We start from the raw sequence: 21,092 nt of genomic DNA, 5'->3' as shown, positions 1-21,092 counted from the left end.
GGCAAGAGTACTGGAGTGGGTTGCCATTGCCTTCTCCGGAAGTAATACTGATTGCTGACTTATTAGGCTATTCTTCCTATTTGTGGTGATGTCAAAAGAGATATGTTAAATACTCTGGTTCTAAAAGTAGGGCAGTGAAATTTATAATTATTTTCAAAATTTTTATCCCCTACCTCATCATTTTTCCCAAGGTTATTCTTCATTATATCCTCATTAAAAATAACAAACACTGAAATATCTATAATACAAAATTAACAGAAAACTAATGTGATCTTTTTCACTAAATTTTGCTCAGATTTAAGGCTGAGCAGCATATAAATGCAGCAGTATCCTCAAACTGGAATTCCCCTAGCAGGGCTCTGAGGGTTTCCTGTAACAAAGGCTCGAATTTGTCAAGAAAATTATGCAACCTAGTATGGAAGATAACATTTCCCATTAGGATTGAGATGTTTAAGGTGAGTGTTTGGGTGTAGCCTTTTAGATCCAACCTATAAGTTTCTCCAAACTACAATGCAAAGCTAAAATGTGAAGACTACATAAACAAATATAAACAAACAGTAAATAAAAACAGAAGTTGCACAGTCGGCATCAGATTTGCCTTTGGTTTTGGCTGATTTTATGCTGTGGTATAATGGAAAGTGAAAATGAAAGTCTCTCAGTCGTGTCTGATTCTTTGTGACCCCATGGACTATATAGTCCATGGAATTCTCTAGGCCAGAATACTGGAGTGGGTAGCCTTTCCCTTCTCCAGGAGATCTTCCCAACCCAGAGATCAAACCCAGGTCTCCTGTATTGCACTCAGATTCTTTATTAGCTGAGCCCCAAGAGAAGCCCAAGGATACTGCAGTGGGTAGACTGTCCCTTCTCCAGTGGATCTTCTCAACCCAGGAATCGAACCAGGTCTCCTGCATTGCAGGTGGATTCTTTAGCAACTGAGCTATCAGGGTATAAAGGAAAGCACACATAATTCTACAAATATACCACCATTTGCAAAAGAGAAATGCTTCTTGTGTGAAGTTTTAAGAGCATCCTTTTTGTTGACCTTTACTTTTCTATTATGATATCCTGAAACAAGGCAGAGAAGGGGCAATGGAACCTCTATATATTTAATGAACCAGGGATGCCATAAATGGGTACCAGTCTTTTTGAAGAATGTAGTAGTTCTGTGCATCTCTCACACTACTGTGATAAAATATAATCAGTTCAGTTCAGTCTCTCAGTCATGTCTGACTCTTTGCGACCCCATGAACTGCAGCATGCCAGGCCTCCATGTCCATCACCAACACCCAGAGCTTGTTCAAACTCATGTCCATTGAGTCGGTGATGCCATTCAACCATCTTATCTTCTGTTGTCCCCTTCTCTTCCTGCCTTGAATCTTCCCCAGCATCAGGGTCTTTTCCAATGAGTCAGTTCTTTGCATCAGGTGGCCAAAGCTGGAGTTTCAGCTTTAGCATCAGTCCCTCCAATGGATGTTCAGGACTGATCTCCTTTAGGATGGACTGGTTTTATCTCCTTGCAGTCCAAGGGACTCTCAAGAGTCTTCTCCAACACCACAGCTCAAAAGCATCAATTCTTCGGTGCTCAGCTTTATGGTCCAACTTTCACATCTATACAGGAAAATATAATACTTGATATTGAATCCTGTGGAAAGATTTCCCAGAATAAGTACTTGGGAGTTTTCAGTGAATAGATGCTATAGGCATTTATATAGTTATTCAAGATAAAAGACTTCTGAATATGTGCTTATACATGTGTCCATGGCCATGACCATATCTGTGTCGCTCAAACATGCTGAGGTGTATGAGTTTTTAAGAATTAAGTTCCATGAAGTAGTCAGTTTAGGCGGGCATAACTTTGATATGTGAACCGTGAAATTCTAGATGTTCAAGCTGGTTTTAGAAAAGGCAGAGGAACCAGAGATCAAATTGCCAACATTCGCTGGATCATCAAAAAAGCAACAGAGTTCCAGAAAAACATCTCTTTCTGCTTTATTGACTATGCCAAAGCCTTTGACTGTGTGGATCACAATAAACTGTGGAAAATTCTGAAAGAGATGGGAATACCAGATCACCTGACCTACTTCTTGAGAAACCTGTATGCAGGTCAGGAAGCAACAGTTAGAACTGGACGTGGAACAACAGACTGGTTCCAAATAGGAAAAGGAGCACGTCAAGGCTGTATATTGTCACCCTGCTTATGTAATTTCTATGCAGAGTACAATATGAGAAATGCTGGGCTGGAAGAAGCACAAGCTGTAATCAAGATTGCCAGAAGAAATATCAATAACCTCAGATATGCAGATGACATCACCCTTATGGCAGAAAGTGAAGAAGAACTAAAGAGCTTCTTGAAGAAAGTGCAAGAGGAGAGTGAAAAAGTTGGCTTAAAGCTCAACATTCAGAAAACGAAGATCATGGCATCCCAATCCCATCACTTCATGGCAGATTGATGGGGAAACAATGGAAACAGTGGCTGACTATTTTTTCAGGCTCCAAAATCACTGCAAATGGTGATTGCAGCCATGAAATTAAAAGACGCTTACTCCTTGGAAGGAAAGTTATGACCAACCTAGACAGCATATTCAAAAGCAGAGACATTACTTTGTAAACAAATGTCCATCTGGTCTAGGCTATGGTTTTCTCAGTAGTCATGTATGGATGTGAGAGTTGGACTAGAAAGAAAGCTGAGTGCCGAAGAATTGATGCTTTTGAACTGTGGTGCTGGAGAAGACTCTTGAGAGTCCCTTGGACTGCAAGGAGATCCAACCAGTCCACCATAAAGGATATCAGTCCTGGGTGTTCATTGGAAGGACTGATGTTGAAGCTGAAACCCCAATACTTTGACCACCTGATGCAAAGAGCTGACTCAGTTGAAAAGACCCTGATGCTGGGAAAGATTGAGGGCAGGGGGAGAAGGAGACAACAGAGGATGAGATGGTTGGATGGCATCACTGACTCAATGGACATGAGTTTGGGCAAACTCTGGGAGTTGGTGATGGACAAGGACACCTGGTGTGCTGCAGTCCATGGGGTCGCAAAGAGTTGGACACAACTGAACTGAACTTTGATACCATTTGCTAATAGTCATAAAATCCCTTTATGAGAGGAAAAAGAAACTGTTCCTTTCATACATGTTATCCCTCTAACAGTAAGTAGATGGTCTGCATGCAGCTCTTTTTAATCACTCTTCACAAACAACAAAAGGAAAGGCATGGCGACTGAACAGTAAGCTTACCTTCAGGGAGGACTCTATTGAGCAGAGACCGGTGGAGAACTGTATCATGGAGATGTATGTGATGGAAAGAACTTCTGGTTCTACCTATTCACCCCATTGTGGTTGAAGTTAGCTTTCTCTTTACATGCCACCCAGAAGAATCAGACTGGAACAGAGATGAACAGCTAAGTAAGAGGCTTTTTTCCCAAGTACCTTCATGATGGGTTTCCTTTATATCATCTTTAGAAAATAAGTCAGTACACCCACCAAAATTTGAAATATTTTCAGAAAATGACATATTTTCCACAAGATCAGTCTCATTTTTATTTTTTAATGAACATTTAGGGTTCCTATACAAAAGCTAACAGAGCAATAAGTCAATCATGAAATAACATACAGGGAAATAAAATGGAAAATAACTCATTTACAATTTCTCACCACTGAAGCACTATACTCTGGCTGCAGTGAATTGTGGTCAGTGTTTCCGACAGTGTATGCTCAGGTCAGATGCCAAGACTGTCATCACACTACTTTTTGTTTTAAGATCTTTTCTTTCTTGGTCATTGTTCAGTTAGTCAGTAGAGGGGTGGGTGGTCAGAGGGACAGAAGTAAGTTTTACTCCCATTCCACCAAAAAAAAATTTTTAAATAGTTAAATTTTTCCTTGGGGAAATATTTTATCTGTCAATCTAACATACTATATGCTTCTATTATTAAATATCTGCATAAGTATTTATTTTATTTAACATAAGATCATGCAGTAGTTTTAATTTCAGAGCAAATAAATTCTTTAATTTCAAAGAATTATCAAAGGCAATTAGTTTTGTACATAAATGCCCAGAGTTGAATTTTCAATGCAAAATGTGCTCTTTGTGATACCTGTTTCTTGTGAGAGTTGGTCAAGTAATAATCATGGAGCATTTCCTAAAATATTTATTTGCTGGGAAAATTTGTATGAAATGACATCTGAAGTATAAAAAACAGTGTTAGGTAACACTTGGAACAGTTAAAAATATGCTTGTTTGTAAACTATCAGTGTAAGGTGCTGAGCATCTGAGTGTCAGTGCCATGTCTCCTGTTTTTCTAGAAAGTGGCTTGATTTATTTATCAATGTGTCATCTCTGAAACATCTGACATTATATTTAGAAACATCAAGGCAATATTATTTGTACATATAATTAAACATGCAAAAATTTCCTGAAAGATAGTGCCCAAATAAGGAAGGCCCCCCAAGTTCAACCTCTCCTTGGTGCCCGTCACTGACGTATGGCTCTCTTGCAGTTTGGGAGCACAAAAGGTCATTTTGGAGAGGTAGCCCCTTTAATCTCTGGCTCCCTATTCAAATATGTTGCCCAGTAGACTAGGTTGAAAGTGCCAAACAGAAGTGGGAATATAATTCGGGACATTTTGTCAATCTTGCTGATGCTGTTGTAAGTCTTTTTGTTTTCAGAAGTCTTGTCTTCAGGTTTTACTGAGGCTGAAGAGGCATTTGTGGTCCCTGCAGGGGTCTGCTCCTTTGGGATGTTTGGGGGGTGGGTCATCTTCCCAGTAGTATAAGCATTAGTTGACTTATTTATTTTAAGCTCACGCTCTTTTTTCTGCAAAATACAAGAAGAATGTAAGGGCATGATGTTTGCAAGCAACTATCAGTTCTCACGGAGAAGGCAATGGCACCCCACTCCAGTACTCGTCTGGAAAATCCCATGGACGGAGGAGCCTGGTAGGCTGCAGTCCATGGGGTTGCTAAGAGTTGGACACGACTGAGCGACTTCACTTTCACTTTTCACTGTCATGCACTGGAGAAAGAAATGGCAACCTACTCTAATGTTCTTGCCTGGAGAATCCCAGGGACGGGGGACCTGGTAGGCTGCCGTCTCTGGGGTCGCACAGAGTCGGACACGACTGAAGTGACTTAGCAGCATCAGTTCTCAAAAGAGATAGAGACAGACGGGGGATCAGCTTATCTCTGGCGGAGGACAGCCTTCCACAGACTTCTAGGCTTAGAACCCCGTGTGGCCAGTCTTGAATGTGAAATTCTAGAACAGGCAGAATAGTTTACGGTAGAAAAGTTAGGAAATGGTTCCCTTTGGTTCGGCGAGGACAGGAATGGACTGGGAAGGGGGACAGTGGCCTTCTGGAGTGTGACAACACGCTCTGTCATCATAGGGATTTGGGTTATACAGTTGAGCATGTTCGTCAAACCTTCTCAAGAGTACACTTAGTGTTTGTGCACGTCATACTATAAATTTTTGCTTCAAAAGAATCAAACAGTAAATGAATATTGAACTCTAATTAGTGATATGCTTGCTGAATTATTTAGTGGGAAATGTATTATTTACTTTGAATCCATCAAGAAAGAGTTAAGAAGCATTGATGGATTGAGGATGGCTGGATGGGTGAATGGATAGATAGATGTTAGGTCACATAAATGATAGGTGGCGATGACAGAAGCACAGTAAAACGTTAACAGTAGAGGTTTTCATTGTGTAATTTTTCAACATTTCCACGTTTGCAAATTCGCATGATAGAATGTTGGGGAAAATTCTGTTCTTTTACCAAGTTAACATAGACTCATTGAATTAAATTTAGAAAAACACAGGAATACATTAAAGATAATAGATCACCATCTCGGTGATCAAGACAGAACACCATCAGCACTCCAGAAGGTCACCATGCCCCTTCCCAGCCCATTTCCATTCTTATCCCAGCAAAAGGAACCACTATTCTCAGTTTTTATGCCATAAACTATTTTGCCTGTTCTAGAATTTCACATCCAAGACAGTATTACTCACAATAGCAAAGACTGGTAACAACAACTATCCATCAATAGATGAATAGTTAAACAAAATGCACATATATGTATATATATATGCATATACACACAGCTGAAGTGACTGACCATGAATATACATATACATATATATATATATATATATATATATATATATATATATATATATATATGAATGCTGTTTGGTCGCTAAGTTGTGTCCCACTCTTTTGCGGCCCCATGGACTGTAGCCCACCAGGCTCCTCTGTCCATTGGATTTTCCAGGCAGGAATACTGGAGTGGGTTGCCATTTCCTCCTCCAGGTGATCTTCCCGACCAAGGGATCGATCCTGTGTCTCCTGCACTGCAGGTGGATTCTTTACTGCTGAGCCACCAGGGAAGCCTCATACTATATACTACACACACACACACACACACACACACACACACACACACACACAATGGAAAATACTGTTCAGCCAAATGAAGGAAATCCTGCCATTTACAGCAGGGATGGACCTTGAAAGCACTGTGCTAAGTGAAATAAATCAGACAAAGACAAATACCATATGACTTCACGTATATGTAGGACCCAAATAAACAAAAAGCTGAACTCATAGATACAGAGAACAGACAGGGGGTCAGCAGAGGTCAGAGTGGGGTGGGGAGCAAAGTTGATGAAGGTGGTCAAAAGGTGCAAACTGCCAGTTTTAAAATAAATAAGATCGGGAAATGTAGTGCACAGCCTGGTGACTATAGTTTTAAAAAAGAAAAGAAAATATATTAACTATTAAATATATGTGAAAGGTAAAAAGCAGAGAGGAAGGGCATGGAGAGGGAGCAGGAAGCAGCGGTGGAAAGCGAGGTTGAGCACGTGTGTGCACAGACCCAGGGAGCATGAGAACCTGGGCCCGCGGCGAGGACGACCGTGAGCCTCAGAGCAGAGCAGGCCTGTGAGCAACTGTGCAGGAAGGCTCTCTGCAGACCCTGTGGCTCTGTGCGCACCCGTGCGGGGCTGCCTCCAGCCTGACAGACCAGCTCCGTCAGCGTCTTGTGCAGCCTTCACGTCCTGGGGTAAGCAGGGCAGGGCACACACTGGAGGACAGCAGAGTGGTCTCAGGCGCGGGTGTCCTGCTCGAGGGAGGCGGCACACAAGCCTGAGGACCGTCACGGTGGTTGGAGACGGGCCCTGGTGCTCCTTCCGGGAAGACTTGCTGCCCAGCGCAGGGCGCAGGGCCAGCAGACCGCTCCCTTCACGGTCAACCTGAACTTTTTCCTCTACCCTTTCACAGGTGTTCACCCCTAAAAACTGCCTGGCACCCCCAACTCTGAAGACCCCAACAGGTAATGATGGTAAGCAGTTTGGTGTTCAAGTTTTCTCCGCCTGTATGTAAAAGCCAGTTCACGCAAAAAGAGTAAGGATATGCTTCCTTATTCGTGCTCACCGCCATGTCTAAAGTAGGGCTTGCTGGCAGGGATGCCTGCAGATACCCTGATACCTCCACTGGTCAAGGGCATGAGACCCCCCCACTCCACAACCTTTGGGGGCAACACGCGGTCTTCCAGGAGATCAGTGCTAGTCTGGAGTGAGATAAACTACTTTACCTCCAAGCCCTCCTCTCCCTTCTGGTCTGTGTTCAGACCTGTGATGAGTGGGAAGAACAGGGAGGCCAGGTACGGGAAAATGAAGTGGCTGACGATGATGACGGCCCACTCGGTAACATCCAGGGGCACTGTTCCTTCCTCCTAGGCTCACAGACACAAGCCTGATGGCCTCAGTTCCTGCCGCACCTCCAAGCTGGCTGCCCCACTCAAGAGGGCCACCTCCAGTCCACCGTTCCAGGCCCATAGCAAACGTTTACTTCCCTGCAACACGGTGCTGGGAAGCCCCTCTCCCCAGACTTCATGTTTGTTGGGGTATGAACACTCCTGTGGCTCTGCCTGTTGGGACCCTTCAGTCAAGAGTCCCCAGTCTGACAGTCCTCTGCCTCCGCAGTGTTCTCCCAGCTCTCTGCCAACCACCTCCTCTGCTCAGCTGGCTCCTGCCCCCGTCACCTCCCCCAGACACACCTGTCTGGGAGAGTCATGCCTGTCAAGCCCCCCTCCCCAACACCCCGGCACCTCTCCCCTCCCCTCCTGCCCTCAGGGGCCTGATACGGCCCCACTAGGCCTTCCTCCATCTCCATACAGGTGAGCTGGGCCTGGAAGCAGATCTTTCTTGCATGACTAAAACCTCAGTGTGGGAGTGGACTCACAGTGCTTGGAAGTAGGAAGAATCCGATGGGCCAGGTCAAGTCAGAACTTTGGACTTTTCATAAGAAAAGTTGAATGAAAAAACAGCTCTGCAGCTGTGGGTGTGCACCCCCGAGTGCCCTCAGCAGCAGCAGAGTATCCAGGCGCCATCGTGGGTCTGGGGTCCAGTCTCCAGGAAGGCCCCAGGACTGCCCTTGTGATGATTTCCAAAGGACAGATGGAGTTTCACGTTCAAGCCTGTTCTGGCAACTCTGGCCTGCTCATCTCTCATCTCTCACTTGTTTGTTTGTTTTATGTATGGTATAATGAGCACTTTACCATGTGCTTTTTCTTTTCTCTTCCATGTATGTTATTTTCTTTTCCCCAAGGACCTGGTTCAAGTTGGAATGTTGCACAACCTTTTTCTTTAACTATTTTTTAGACTCAGGCACCAATCTCTTTCTATATACTCAGCACTTAATTGCTCTGTACAGAAAAAATGCTTCCCATGATAACTCTTGCCTCGTTTAAGCAAGCCAGATCATCTCATGAGTAGAATCAGGTGTGTTTGCTGTTGTATTGCTTTCAACAATTCAAATGCTCCCTTCATGACCTTCAGCCACCTTGCAGAAGACACTGCATGGTGAAGTAGCAAAAGAATGAGCAGAACCATTGACTGTACAATTCAAAACTGGGTAAGCAGTCCCTGAACAGACAGAAGGTACTTCATCAAAAGTAATAGGCCTGAGGATAAACAAGCCCAAACCATCACCATGAAATCAGATCTTTCCCTTGAATGAAGCTCGTGACTGAAAATAAAGTTAAAACAGGATCTGTTATAAGACTTTGTAAGGTCCGTGAATATAAGGGAAGGAATCATTTTTCAGGGGGAGGGACGTAGGGAAGAGAAACGCTTGGCCTTAGAGTTGGACATAAAATCAGGCCTGTTTCCTCTGGAGTAAGGAGGGAAATGAAGTCAGTACCTTGATCTTGGCTGCTTCCAAGGCTTTTTTCCCATCCCAGGCCCAGCCTCTCTTTGTGAAATAGTTGACGGTGGCAAACTCGATCAGCGCAGAGAACACAAAAGCGTAACAGACGGCTATGAACCAGTCCATGGCTGTTGCGTAGGCCACTTTGGGCAGCGAGTTCCGGGCGCTGATGCTGAGGGTCGTCATGGTCAGCACCGTGGTCACCCCTGGTCAAGATAAGGGGAGGACAGTGGAACAAGGGTCAGCTCTAGCACCGGGCCCCAGCATAACACCCCTGCATGAGACACAGACAGAAAGAACCTGTCTCAGCCCAGGTCTCTCCACGAGTCTCATAGCACAACACGCGCCTTTAAACCCTGCCAGTGTCCTTATCTTGTCCGTTGTCTCCTTTGCCGGAACATGGATCGAGGCGGGCAGGGATTGGGTCTGATTTGTACACATACCCTAACTGCGTCCCTGTTGTCCTGACCTGAGCCCTGCAGAGAGCGGATGCCCAACACGGATAAGTTAGAAGACTGGGGCATCTTTGTGTTCCTCAGAAAAGTAGAGCTGAGATGGGCAGGGATGTCCCCACGGCTCTGGGGAAGCGCTTCACAAAGACTCACTGTGCCCCTGACAAACTGTGGGAGCCAGAAAACTCGTAAAGCAGACTCACTTTCCCATGGACCTACTGGAGCCTGCAGACTCCGAGGACCCAAGTGCAACAGAAGCACCACGTCTGAATCTAGGTCTTGGCACTCCCTTTAAGAACGAACTGGGTCACCTTGAGGCTGCTGTGTAGCATGCCTGTAGCCATCTGCTTGTCTTCTGGGGAAATCTGCAGTGAGCATGCAGCCAGTCTAGATCCTCAGAGGGAGCTGTTGAGCCTTTACTGGGCATCTGCGAGGGGCCAGGCCCTGATCTAAGCTACATTCTGGATAGGTGTCAATATTCACATTTGGCAGGTGAAGAGCTTAAAGATTTAAAAATAGTAATGCACTCAAATTCACCAGCGGGCAAATGAGAGCCAATACTAGACCCAGGTCTGCTGAACACTTACAGCCCGTGCAGTTTCCACAGGCTCTGTCTTCCCTTTTAGCCCAGTTTTGCTTGCATAAGGGTACATGTCTATGCACGGGGTGTGAGTGCAGTGCAGCTGTTCCAGGGGAACTGTGCGCCACCCTCCCCACATTCAGAGGCTGAAGTCCTAATCTCTGGAACTCAGAATTACTTTCCAGCTCTTACTTAGAAACATGGTGTTTACAGAAGTAATGAAGTTACAATGAGGTTATTAGGGTAGGCCTTAATCCAATATGACTAGTATCTTTCTCTCTCTCTCTCTCACACACACACACACACCCAGGGAAAACCCCATGTGAAACCCAGAATTATGCTACCACATGCCAAGAAACTACCAGAAACTAGGAGAGAGGCCAGACACAGAGCCTTCATTCAGAGAAAACCAACTCTGCTGATTTGGGACTTGTAGCTTCCAGAACAGTTAACTCCAGGCAGTTAACTTCTATTGCTTAAGCCCTCAGTGGGAGGAACTGCACTAGGGCAGCCCCAGAAAACAGCATCAAAAGAGTGTAATGTTGCTGGTGGTCATAGCAGCTTAGTGTTCATTCAGTGTCATCCTTCAGAGATATTTACATACCCTCACCGAACACAGCACTGTGCATGGAATTGACGCTTAATGAGAAATCAGTGGTCACCTTTGATTTTTCTTAGAAATCCAGCTCATCATTGTGCCAGAGAGCAGTGCTCTGTGTGTGACCTTAAACAGGCTTCTTGTGTCTCCTTGAGTCTTTTAACATCCTAACACTAGTTGAAAATCTCTATGAGGAAGCAGACTGGAACATAAGGCATCCTCCAAACTAAAATTTTTTCCTTGCCCATCTACTAATGTTCTCCTAAAGAGCGGGGGGAACACTGTCTAGCCACAAGCCAACCCCCACACCTTCCTGATGCTAAATCAGAGGGGGCAGATGAAGCACGTGGTTGGAGGCAGAGAGCTGGTTGCACAGAAGCAGTCCTGAGCCCTTCCTGGAAATCTCCAGGATCTCCGGCTTCTTCCACCTACAGGAGTTTTGGCAGGAAATGCAGGGCGCCTTTCCTTCTTTGGAAGAAAAAGTAAAATAGGAAGAGCTGAGGTGGGAACAGTACTTTACAGTTTAGAAAGATATGAATATCCATTACAGCTGACCCATAAAATTACTTTTAATGTTGAATTTGATGAAATGAGCTCCCAAGTAAGAGTTAAACATTGGATCATGTCTGCTGTGGCAAGGTGCTAGCTAGCTAGACGTGGCTAAATTTGATTTATGTCTCAGGGATGTCAGATAATATTCTAGATTCTTATACTTATGTATACATATATACACATATCATACATGCATATATCTCATATATGTGTTTATTTATACATTTGTTATTCTTGTTCAGTTGCTCAGTCGTTTCCGAATTTCCGTGGTCCCATGGACTTTAGCCTGCCAGGCTCTTTTGTCCATTGAATTTTCCAGGCAAGAATACTGGAGTGGGTTGTCATTTCATTCTCCAGGGGATCTTCAGGACCCAGGGATCGAACCCACATTTCTTACGTTTCCTGCATTGGCAGGTGGATTCTTCATCACTAGCACCACCTGGGAAGCTCATATTTATACATATATATATGGTAATATGTAGCATTTCCCTGGTGGTTCAGTGGTAAAGAACCTGGGTCGGGAAGGTCCCCTGGTCGCAAAGAGTTGGACACGACTGATCAACTAACACACACACACGGTAATGTGTATTATATTATATATATATGATCTATTACTATCATATTCTATTTTATATATATAACCTATTACTATCATATCACATGCAACATATTGAGTGCAGCTTGGGAGTTAATTTTGAAGTGGCATGCACATTTCAAAGAAAACTGCCTGATAACATAGAAAATAGTACTTTTATGAGACTCGTGAAAATATTGCAGCAAAATCTCATGTAAGACAGATTGCTGGAGATTTGAAAAACACTGTCCTGCCCCCGCCACCAACCCTGCCTCAAAAAAAAAAAAAAAAAAGAGAGGAAAAAAAAAAACAGGCTACTGGTGAAAGGCTTTTCAGGAGGGAAAGGATGATCAAATTGCTCTGAACCCTGGTTCAGAAAGCAGCCCTACATCTAGTCTTTTAAGACTGAATTTGTTTTCAAGGTCACAGAATAGACAGGCAGCTCTAGGCTGTTGTTTTCTGGGATGTTAGACTAGGCAGAACACAGCCTGCAGGCCTGGGTTAGGCACACTCACCAAACACTGTCCTGGCGGGAACTGATTCTCGGTTCAGCCAAAAGGACACTTGTGACAAGATCACGGTCATGATGCAGGGGAGGTAGGTCTGGATGACAAAGTAGCCAATCTTCCTCTTCAGATGGAAATGAGCTGTCATGATTGTGTATTCACCTGCAGATAAGCAAATCAGTGCAGTCAGCCACCTAAAGGAAGCCCTGCAGTCCCGCCCTGGGCTTCCTGCCCCTGGTCACAGTCTCCTCGGGAGCTCCCTTCTCCCCACCTTCCCTCTGCACAAATCGTCTTGTTTGGGTGAAGGAGAGGCTGGTTGTTTTGTAAGTCTCCTGACCCCCGGCCTCTGAAGAGCCTCTGCGGGGGGATGCTTTTCTGGGGAAAATCAGATTTGTGTGTTTTCCTAATCCCTGGTTACAATCTGTGCCACCCTCCACCTGCCCCCCTCACTGCTACTGCCCTCGGGATTTCAGGATTTAGCCTCTCTACATATAACTCAGGACATCACAGAGCGCTGTCGCGGGTGGAGGGTTTTTCCTCATTTCCCAGCCACAGAGGGCTGGCAGGGGTGGTGGGCTTCCAGGGCCCCACAGGCTCAGTGCCCCGCCCCTGGCTAGGGGGTCAGAAGCAGCAGACCCAGGAGGTGGCGGGTCCTGACCGCGCCTCCCAGGGACAGCGGGGGCATCTCCTTGGCGATGCCCCAGTGCCTTCTCTGGATCTGCCTGGTGGTGTGGGAGGCGAGCGCCGACCTCCCCCTCATTGCGGAGAATGACGCTGCACTGATGGTGAACTGGTAAGCAGTCAAGGCGGCTACCGGGGGAGCGGGGTGAGACAGGCTCCTTTGCTGCGTGAGTCTGCCTCTCCCTGGGGAGACGGGAAGGATGCCTCCAGACGTGAAGGCAGAGCTGAGTTGATCTGAGGACAAGAGTCCATTGACTGATTGGAGAATCAGACGGTGTGGCCAGTGAGTCTGGCAGAACTGTGGATGCAGGTGGAGGGTCGGGGGGCCTCTGCTGAGGCGGACCCCAGATGGGGCCATCTGTTTGAGGGTGGTCAGACTGCAGCATGGGCTCAGTGTTGAGGCGTTTGAGACTGGTTGAAGTGTGGATGCTTGCTGTTGGAATCAAAGCCCAGCACTCAGTAAGGTCAGCTGCGGATGTGTCCCTAGGTGCCTTTCCTCACAGCATGCATTAAGATCGCGTGTGGCAAAACCTGCTCCTTACAGAGGAGACCAGAATTCCCGCAGGGCCGAGAGCCACCACACCCTCCCCACAGCCCCAGGCAGGCGCGAGGAGGGACTGGGCTCCGTCCCACAGAAGGAGACAGGGACACAGAGAAGGGGGGAGGTATGCTTTGCCATGATCTGATTTTGCCTCTCAATGCTTGAGAAGAGGGAAAACGCCATTCTGTTTCTTTGCATTCAGATTTGAAGTTACTTTCCAACTTATAAATTCTTTTGCTGTTACGGTTCTTTTCATTCTGTTTTATTTTTGAGTCGAGGATAGCAGTATAAGATAACAATCAAAAGAGGTCATTTTTTAAATGCAAATAGGGGCAGAATCTCATTTTAAAATGTTTACAGAATGACACGAAACAGTAGCACTCTTCATTAGCGTTGCACTCCTTAACCCCAAGTATCTGCCATGCCACCTTCCCACGTCCCGTAAAACCCGGCCTGCCGCCTCTTCCTTCCCCTTGAACGCAGCAACAGTATGTTGCAGCAGCCTCTTCCCAGGCCTGCCAGGCCCTTTCCGAGGACACCAGCCCTCTCCAGTGGACGGGCACTGAGTGGAAGGCTGCAATGTGCGTTCCTTGCTTCTGGCCAGTTCCCAGGGGTGGTGATGCTGACCCGGGGACCATCTGGGGCTTAGAACTCATGCTGCGAGCAGGACTCACTCCACCCTTCTCCCACATTTCTCCTGCCATCTGGTGCCCTGGAGGACCCTCCCCTGCTCACAGCCAAGCTGGTGATCATGACCACTGGGGCTGGGGTCTGAGGACAGCCCATGTTGCTGTAGGCCAGGAATGCACTGTGTTCCTTTGGAGACCTTGCCCACATGGCATCAGGTGACGCCAGGCCTGTGCTGCCAGAGGGCTCAAGCCAGCCCTGTGCCTGACAGAGTTAACTGCACCCTCGAAGGCTGTGGCGATTTCTATGTGGCTCGCTGTGCTTGCCAAAATTCAACCCCAGGGGAATCCCTGAAATGGTAAAACAGAAACAGCAGAGCAGGTAAATGGGAAAATGTGCAGGAAGCTCTCTGCCTTTGCTGCAGAGGCTGCTGCTGGCATCTCGGTGTTTGGCAGGACTGTTACATAAGCAGGGCCCACGGTCACTGATGCTCACATGGGGGCAAACGCACCTCGGATTAACGTCCCTCATGACCCTTAATGCCGGGACGCCACAGCTGCACCTCCGTACGCGGCCGGAGGTGGGGCTGGACGTGGCAGCTTCTTGTGGCTCAGGAGAGCTGGGGCTCCCCCTGGGTGTGCGCCCGCGGTGGGTGCGGGAGAGGAGGGCTACCTGTGCTGGTGCTGATGTTCTCCGTGCCCACGGTCTGCCCCATGAGGTGGTACTGGTTCAGCCTGGAGCCATCTTCTGCCACCACCACTGACTTGGCGGTGCCATTGGTCCAGACATAGACGACTTCAGAATTAGGATATGCATCTGCATGGCAAGGGACAGAAAGCAGTGTAAGCCTGGGACCGTTTGCAGCCTGGTACAACCACACATGTTTATAAGAGTAGTGAGAGGGATGACTGAAGAGTCAAACGACCTATAGAAAGCACAGGCAGTCAGACCAGGGCAGATAGCTCCACAGTCGAAGCCCTTCTCATTTCCACAGGGCAGAGCGCTCAGAAGTCAGGCCCAGTGCTTCCCACGGACTGTCTTCTCTTCTGGGTGCACCGTTGCACAGGCCAAGACCACAGGGCCTGGGGCTCTGCCAGCTCCATGCTCTGGGGCAAGGCTCCTGTTCTGTGCTCAGTGCTCCTATCTGAGAATGGGACTGTGACAGTCTGCCGGCCACTGTTACAATGGAGCTGAGGAGAGCTCCATCAGGGTGTCAACGGTTCATTAAGAGTCAAAGTAAACACAATGAATCACTCAAGAAGCAATGAGTAAGTTCACTGTGCACGCACCAAAAAGACAGTTTGCAAACCGAGAGCTCTCAAACCAAAGCACGGACTGAGGCTCAGGGGTACACTGTTATAAGGCAGCTTGTATAGCAGGAAAGAGTTGATGGTTTATTATTCAAAGTGGTTGGTTACAATATTAGAATTTTCTTAAGTGATACAGAATTGGTCAGTAGTTACCTCATATCAACCCCGGGAAACAGTTTTATTTCTAATTCTTAGAGGCAAATGACCCAGGAGATTTCCTAGATGATCCCAGTGGACCCAATATAACCACATTAGTCCTTAAAAACAGAGAACTTCCTCGAGCTGAGGCCAGTCAGAGAGACCCAGCTCAGAGAGATTCGAGGCAGAAAGAAAGGACTCAACTTCCATTGCTGGTTTTAGAGGTGTAGGAAGGGGCCGTGACCCAAGGTATGGAGTCAGCCCTTCTATGGGCAAGAATGACTCCTGGTGACAGCCAGCAAGAAACAGAGACTTCAACCTGCAGATCGTGGAATTGAACCCTGCCCGCAGCCTGAGGGGCTGGATGTGGACTCGCCCCCAGAGCTTCCAGAAGGGAGGGCAGCCCTGCTGACACCACGATTCTGGCCATGGGAAACCCAGAGCTGGGACACCACGCAAATTCACTGTCTGACCTGTAGAACTAGAAGATAATACAAGTGTTGTTCTATTTTTTAATGTTTTAACTGTTGAGATACAATGGACACATATCATTGTATAAGTTTAAGGTGTACAATGTCATGATTTTATATATGTATATATGCGAAGAGTTGACTCATTGGAAAAGACTCTGATGCTGGGAGGGATTGGGGGCAGGAGGAGAAGGGGACGACAGAGGATGAGATGGCTGGATGGCATCACTGACTTGATGGACATGAATCTGAGTGAACTCCGGGAGTTGGTGATGGACAGGGAGGCCTGGCGTGCTGCGATTCATAGGGTCGCAAAGAGTCAGACACAACTGAGCGACTCAACTGAACTGAACTGGTATTATAGGCTACTTAATAAATACGCTGTTTCAATTAAATTGCCAAGTTTGTGATAACATGTCACGGCAGCAGAACACTAGAACAGGTGGATGGAAAATAAACAGAAGACCGTCTCCCAGAGGGGGGAGACAAATATACATGAACATGTCATATGTGAGGTGGTAGTGCGTGCTACAGGGAGACACACGCTCTGCCGAGGGGAGATGTGCAGCTTTCAGTGGGGTAGTCTGGGGAGGTGAGATCGCGGGGCGTCAGCACACGGACGTCATGGGAAGCAGCGGCTGGGGTGTGTGTCGGTGGAGGGGAGGGGCCTGCAGGGCCCAGATGCTGAGAGGTGAGGAGGCAGCAGAGGCACTGGCGCGGCGGCCACTGCACCGGGAGGACGAGGAGCACGCTTCCGGGGGCCTGGGTCACAGGCTTCGGGGGACAGCTGGGGTCGCCTCTGCAAGAGTGGCTCCCGGGAGCGGCTGGCGTGAAGGAACCCGCACGCTCGAGCGCTCCTCGTGTCTCTCGAGGCCCCCGACGGTGAACCCACACACCTAGAGCGTCTGCACGGCTGCCACACTCAGACCCCAGCGCCTTCTGCACAAGCCTGTACGCTGGGCTCCCCGCCTGACATCAACCCCTAATGCAAAGAGCCGTGCGCCCTCACAGGGAGGCCTCTGCAGGCATCTCAGGAGACAGGCGGGCTGGCAGGGAAGGCGTCCCTGGGCAGGGTGGCAGGTTCCGGGACTCCACCAGGCAGGGCCTGGTGCACAGCTCATGGGCCCGGTGCAGCCACTGCTGGGCAGACGGGCAGGAGTGCACGTGTGGCCACAGGCCTCCACAGAAGGAGCCAGGAGAAGGGTCATGCCAGTGATGAGTACTCCTTCCTAATAAGTGTGTGAGTTTCTCTGCTAGCGCACATCACTACCCTTATTGTTGATTTACGTACAAAAGAGCATTCCTAATATTTGAAAAACAATAAAACAAACAAGTATGGAGCAAACACTGAGTTAACACAGAGGAAACTTCCAGGCCCTCTGTGAACTCACTTTCCCCACAACAGGTTCTATTCCAAATGACAATAATCACATAATCACTGCATTGTTTGCTCTGTAGTTTTACAGACATCACTAAACAAAGGTTTTATTTTTTTTGCTATGTTTTCTTCATAAAATCTGATTGTGTTTTTTACCCATTTGAATCATGTTTTCTTTATAATTTTTTTGTTCCATGTGTTGTAAACATCTTCTTCAAGTTGTGCCTATAACACTTTGCTCACTTAAAAAATATTTTTTTATAAATGATAGCCTAAGTGAGTTAAATTTATCAACCTTTTAATCTCTGCATCTTATTTCGGAGGCCCTCCTGATCAAAGCTGGAATGCTCCATCTTTAACCATTAGGGCCTTGACATGCTGACTTCTGTACATACTTTCCTATGTAAGTATCCAATTGCACCGTCTCCATGAGATTTTCTGTGCTGCCACTGGAATCATTAAGCCGTTCCTCCCTCCCACATCCTTGCAGGGCCTTTTCTGACAAGTAAGGTCTCCTTCGGGCACAGGCTCTCTCTGTGGAATTGTCTGTTCTGCTTCCTTTTTCTATCGCGATTTCAAGCCCCTTGTCTTAACCACACAGAGTGCAGAACTCTAGACACCAGCAGCTGGAAGAACAAGGTGTCCCCTTTTCATCTTCACCCACACACATTAAAATCAGGCTTTCCCCGAAATATTCTGATGAGATTTATCTTGGACCTGAACTAGATCTACAGATTTAGATTGGGTGACATTACATCTTAGGTATCGAATCTTTTTACCAGGGACATGATGTGAATGTAGGTCTCTGGAGTGCAAGTGACTGCTAATAAACTTTTTAAAATTGTAGTGTTAAGTGCCTGGCATCAAGCTTTCAATTGCTGATTGCCAAGGCACCTGTTTAAAAGGCATTCACCTCATATGAGCATGTTCCCAGATACTCCACTAGATAAAGGACCAACCCACCCACACAGTTCCTCTTCAAGAAAACCCAAGGTGACCTAGATAACTGACAATTCTCGCTAGGTAGAACACCTAATTCCCGTTCTTATGTTTTGAATTTGCCAATAAAAATTGAACTGGTGAAACCCTATGCACCCTACCCTGGACCCCAATGAAGGCAGGGCCCCACATCTATGTTCTTCCTCTTTCCCTCACCCATGACTGTGCTGCGTGGCCCTGGGTGTGCTGTGTGCCCGCTGAGATCTCTGAGTGATAAACCTGGTTTTTTCAAAGCTCCCTTTTCCGGGCGGTTGCTGCTGAGTATGTCACGAGGTCCTAACAGGAACCACGGAGGCCCGTCCAGCTTCAGCACTGGCTCCCGTCAGAAAATGTGAGCGGGCTGCCATGGCTCATATGGGCCTGGTGGGCACCCCAAGCATTCCTAGCCAGTGTGTGTCTGACGGCTAATGATGACCTGAGGGCAACACAGAACAGTGCTCTAGGTGACACGTCTCTCGGTGAGGTTGTATCACTTTCCTCTTTGACTGGGTGTTCTCCCCTCAGTGCGTCCTGTCTCTGAGCAAAGCCGCAGCTCCCAGAGTTGGGAACCCTACTTCTCAGGAGGCTCCTTGGCGAGGGGGTCATTAGAACCCTGAGAATTAGTGACACGATTCCAGTGCCATCTGTGTATGAGTAAGATATCAAACAGAATGATGTAAACAGAGCAGACGTGCTCACCAGTCAATGGGATACTACAGATGCTACACTTGAATTACACCGCAAGTGGAGGCTGAGTGTTCTTGTCATGTGTTTTTAAATTAGCACGACCTTCCAAGTCTCAGGTAATGCAGAAGCGTGTTTTCACATGAGCTGCATTGGAGCCCTCCAGTGCAAGTGCGTTCTGCCGTAAGTTCCCTTCTCTGTTGTGGGGGACGTGGCCGGGGTGGCATGGGGGGCTGACGATGCGCTCCAGACTGGCAAGCTGCTTTCCAAGTGTCTGGTCACAGACACAGTCAGGCTTGTGCTGACAGCTCCCTGAGTTCCCCATAAACAAGGTGAGATTTCCTTCTTTCTATCATTCACACGGCACAGCATCCTGAAGGCTGCAGGGCCGTGGCGCTGAGACATGGACTGGAGCAGAGTAGCACGCTGGGTTCTGGCCAGGGCTGAGTGTGGAGTGGGTGGTGGACGGTGATGAGGCTCCCCGCTGTCCCCAGACTGGCGCAGGCATCTCGCTTCCTGCTGTATTGTGCCCCTGTCCTTTCCCCAGCCGCTGTGCCCCAGGGCAGGCCAGGCTGCTGCTCTGTGAGGCTGGCCCCAGCCCGGCCATGTTCACAGGGACTGTGAGGGCTGCCCACGTCCGACCAGCACCCCTTCATTCCGGTCCCAATCCACACACTATGGGCTGTGAGTCTGTCCCCTGCCCCAGAGAAGTACAGAGGCCCCCACAACCTCTGGAAGATGTGAGCCGGCCAAGAACTGTGAATCACAAAGCTTAGAAAGGAGCACAAACCTTGGGCCAATAGGTCTCATTGCCCCAGGCAGTTCTGAGAGCCAAGGACGACTGGGTGCAGAGACATGCGGGAGAGCAGAGAGCACCTTCCCTCCTCCCCCAACTGCGGAGCGACCCACTCAATGCCAGTGTCCTCAAGGAAGATGGGAAGAGGGCGAAGAGTAGGGGGCACAGGGAAGAGGGGGGCCTTTGGGACAAATGAGGCTTTCAGGAGGGCATGGGAGCCCGCCTAGGTGGCCTGGAGAGAAGCCATCCAGGACGTGGGCATGCAGGTGGGAGCTCTGGGGTGGTGAGGCCGCAGACGTGGCGGGGTACAGACTGGACCGCTGGGCACGCGGTCCTGACTCTCCCCATGGGTCTGTGTGTGGCTGAGCATGTGGTCCTGACTCTCCATGGGACTGGGTGTGGCAAGCCACGCGGTCCTGACTCTCCCCATGGGACTGGGTGTGGCTGGGCACGCAGTCCTGACTCTCCCCGTGGGACTGGGTGTGGCTGGGCACGTGGTCCTGACTCTCCCCATGGGACTGGGTGTGGCTGGGCACGCAGTCCTGACTCTCCCCGTGGGACTGGGTGTGGCTGGGCACGCAGTCCTGACTCTCCCCGTGGGACTGGGTGTGGCTGGGCACGCAGTCCTGACTCTCCCCGTGGGACTGGGTGTGGCTGGGCACGCAGTCCTGACTCTCCCCGTGGGACTGGGTGTGGCTGGCCATGTGGTCCTGACTCTCTCCATGGGACTGGGTGTGGCTGGGCACGTGGTCCTGACTCTCCATGGGACTGGGTGTGGCTGGGCACGTGGTCCTGGCTCTCCCCGTGGGACTGGGTGTGGCTGGCCATGTGGTCCTGACTCTCTCCATGGGACTGGGTGTGGCTGGATACATGGTCCTGACTCTCTGTGGGACTGGGTGTGGCTGGGCATGGGGTCCTGACTCTCCATGGGACTGGGTGTGGCTGGGCACGTGGTCCTGGCTCTCCCCGTGGGACTGGGTGTGGCTGGGCACGTGGTCCTGACTCTCTCCATGGGACAGGGTG

At 48.3% G+C, this 21,092-nt stretch overlaps 1 protein-coding gene across 3 annotated transcripts in view; it reads right to left on the bottom strand.

The window, feature by feature from the left end:
* Positions 1 to 3,534: 3,534 nt before the first annotated feature.
* Positions 3,535 to 21,092, bottom strand: part of GABRA5 (gamma-aminobutyric acid type A receptor subunit alpha5) — a 95,758-nt gene continuing 78,200 nt past the window's right edge. For all 3 annotated transcript variants that reach the window (XM_069559186.1, XM_069559187.1, XM_069559188.1), the window contains 4 exons: positions 14,988 to 15,131; positions 12,476 to 12,628; positions 9,199 to 9,410; positions 3,535 to 4,811 (listed from right to left, as the gene is read on the bottom strand). In XM_069559186.1, the coding sequence (XP_069415287.1) occupies positions 4,512 to 4,811; positions 9,199 to 9,410; positions 12,476 to 12,628; positions 14,988 to 15,131 (809 nt within the window). In that variant the 3' untranslated portion in view covers positions 3,535 to 4,511. The remainder of the gene's footprint in view (positions 4,812 to 9,198; positions 9,411 to 12,475; positions 12,629 to 14,987; positions 15,132 to 21,092) is intronic.

The sequence above is a fragment of the Ovis canadensis genome, chromosome 18 (genome assembly GCF_042477335.2).
Source record: "Ovis canadensis isolate MfBH-ARS-UI-01 breed Bighorn chromosome 18, ARS-UI_OviCan_v2, whole genome shotgun sequence".
Taxonomy (NCBI): Eukaryota; Metazoa; Chordata; class Mammalia; order Artiodactyla; family Bovidae; genus Ovis; species Ovis canadensis.
Note: the sequence above shows the minus strand (reverse complement) of the source record. Positions and strands in the feature narration are given on the sequence as shown.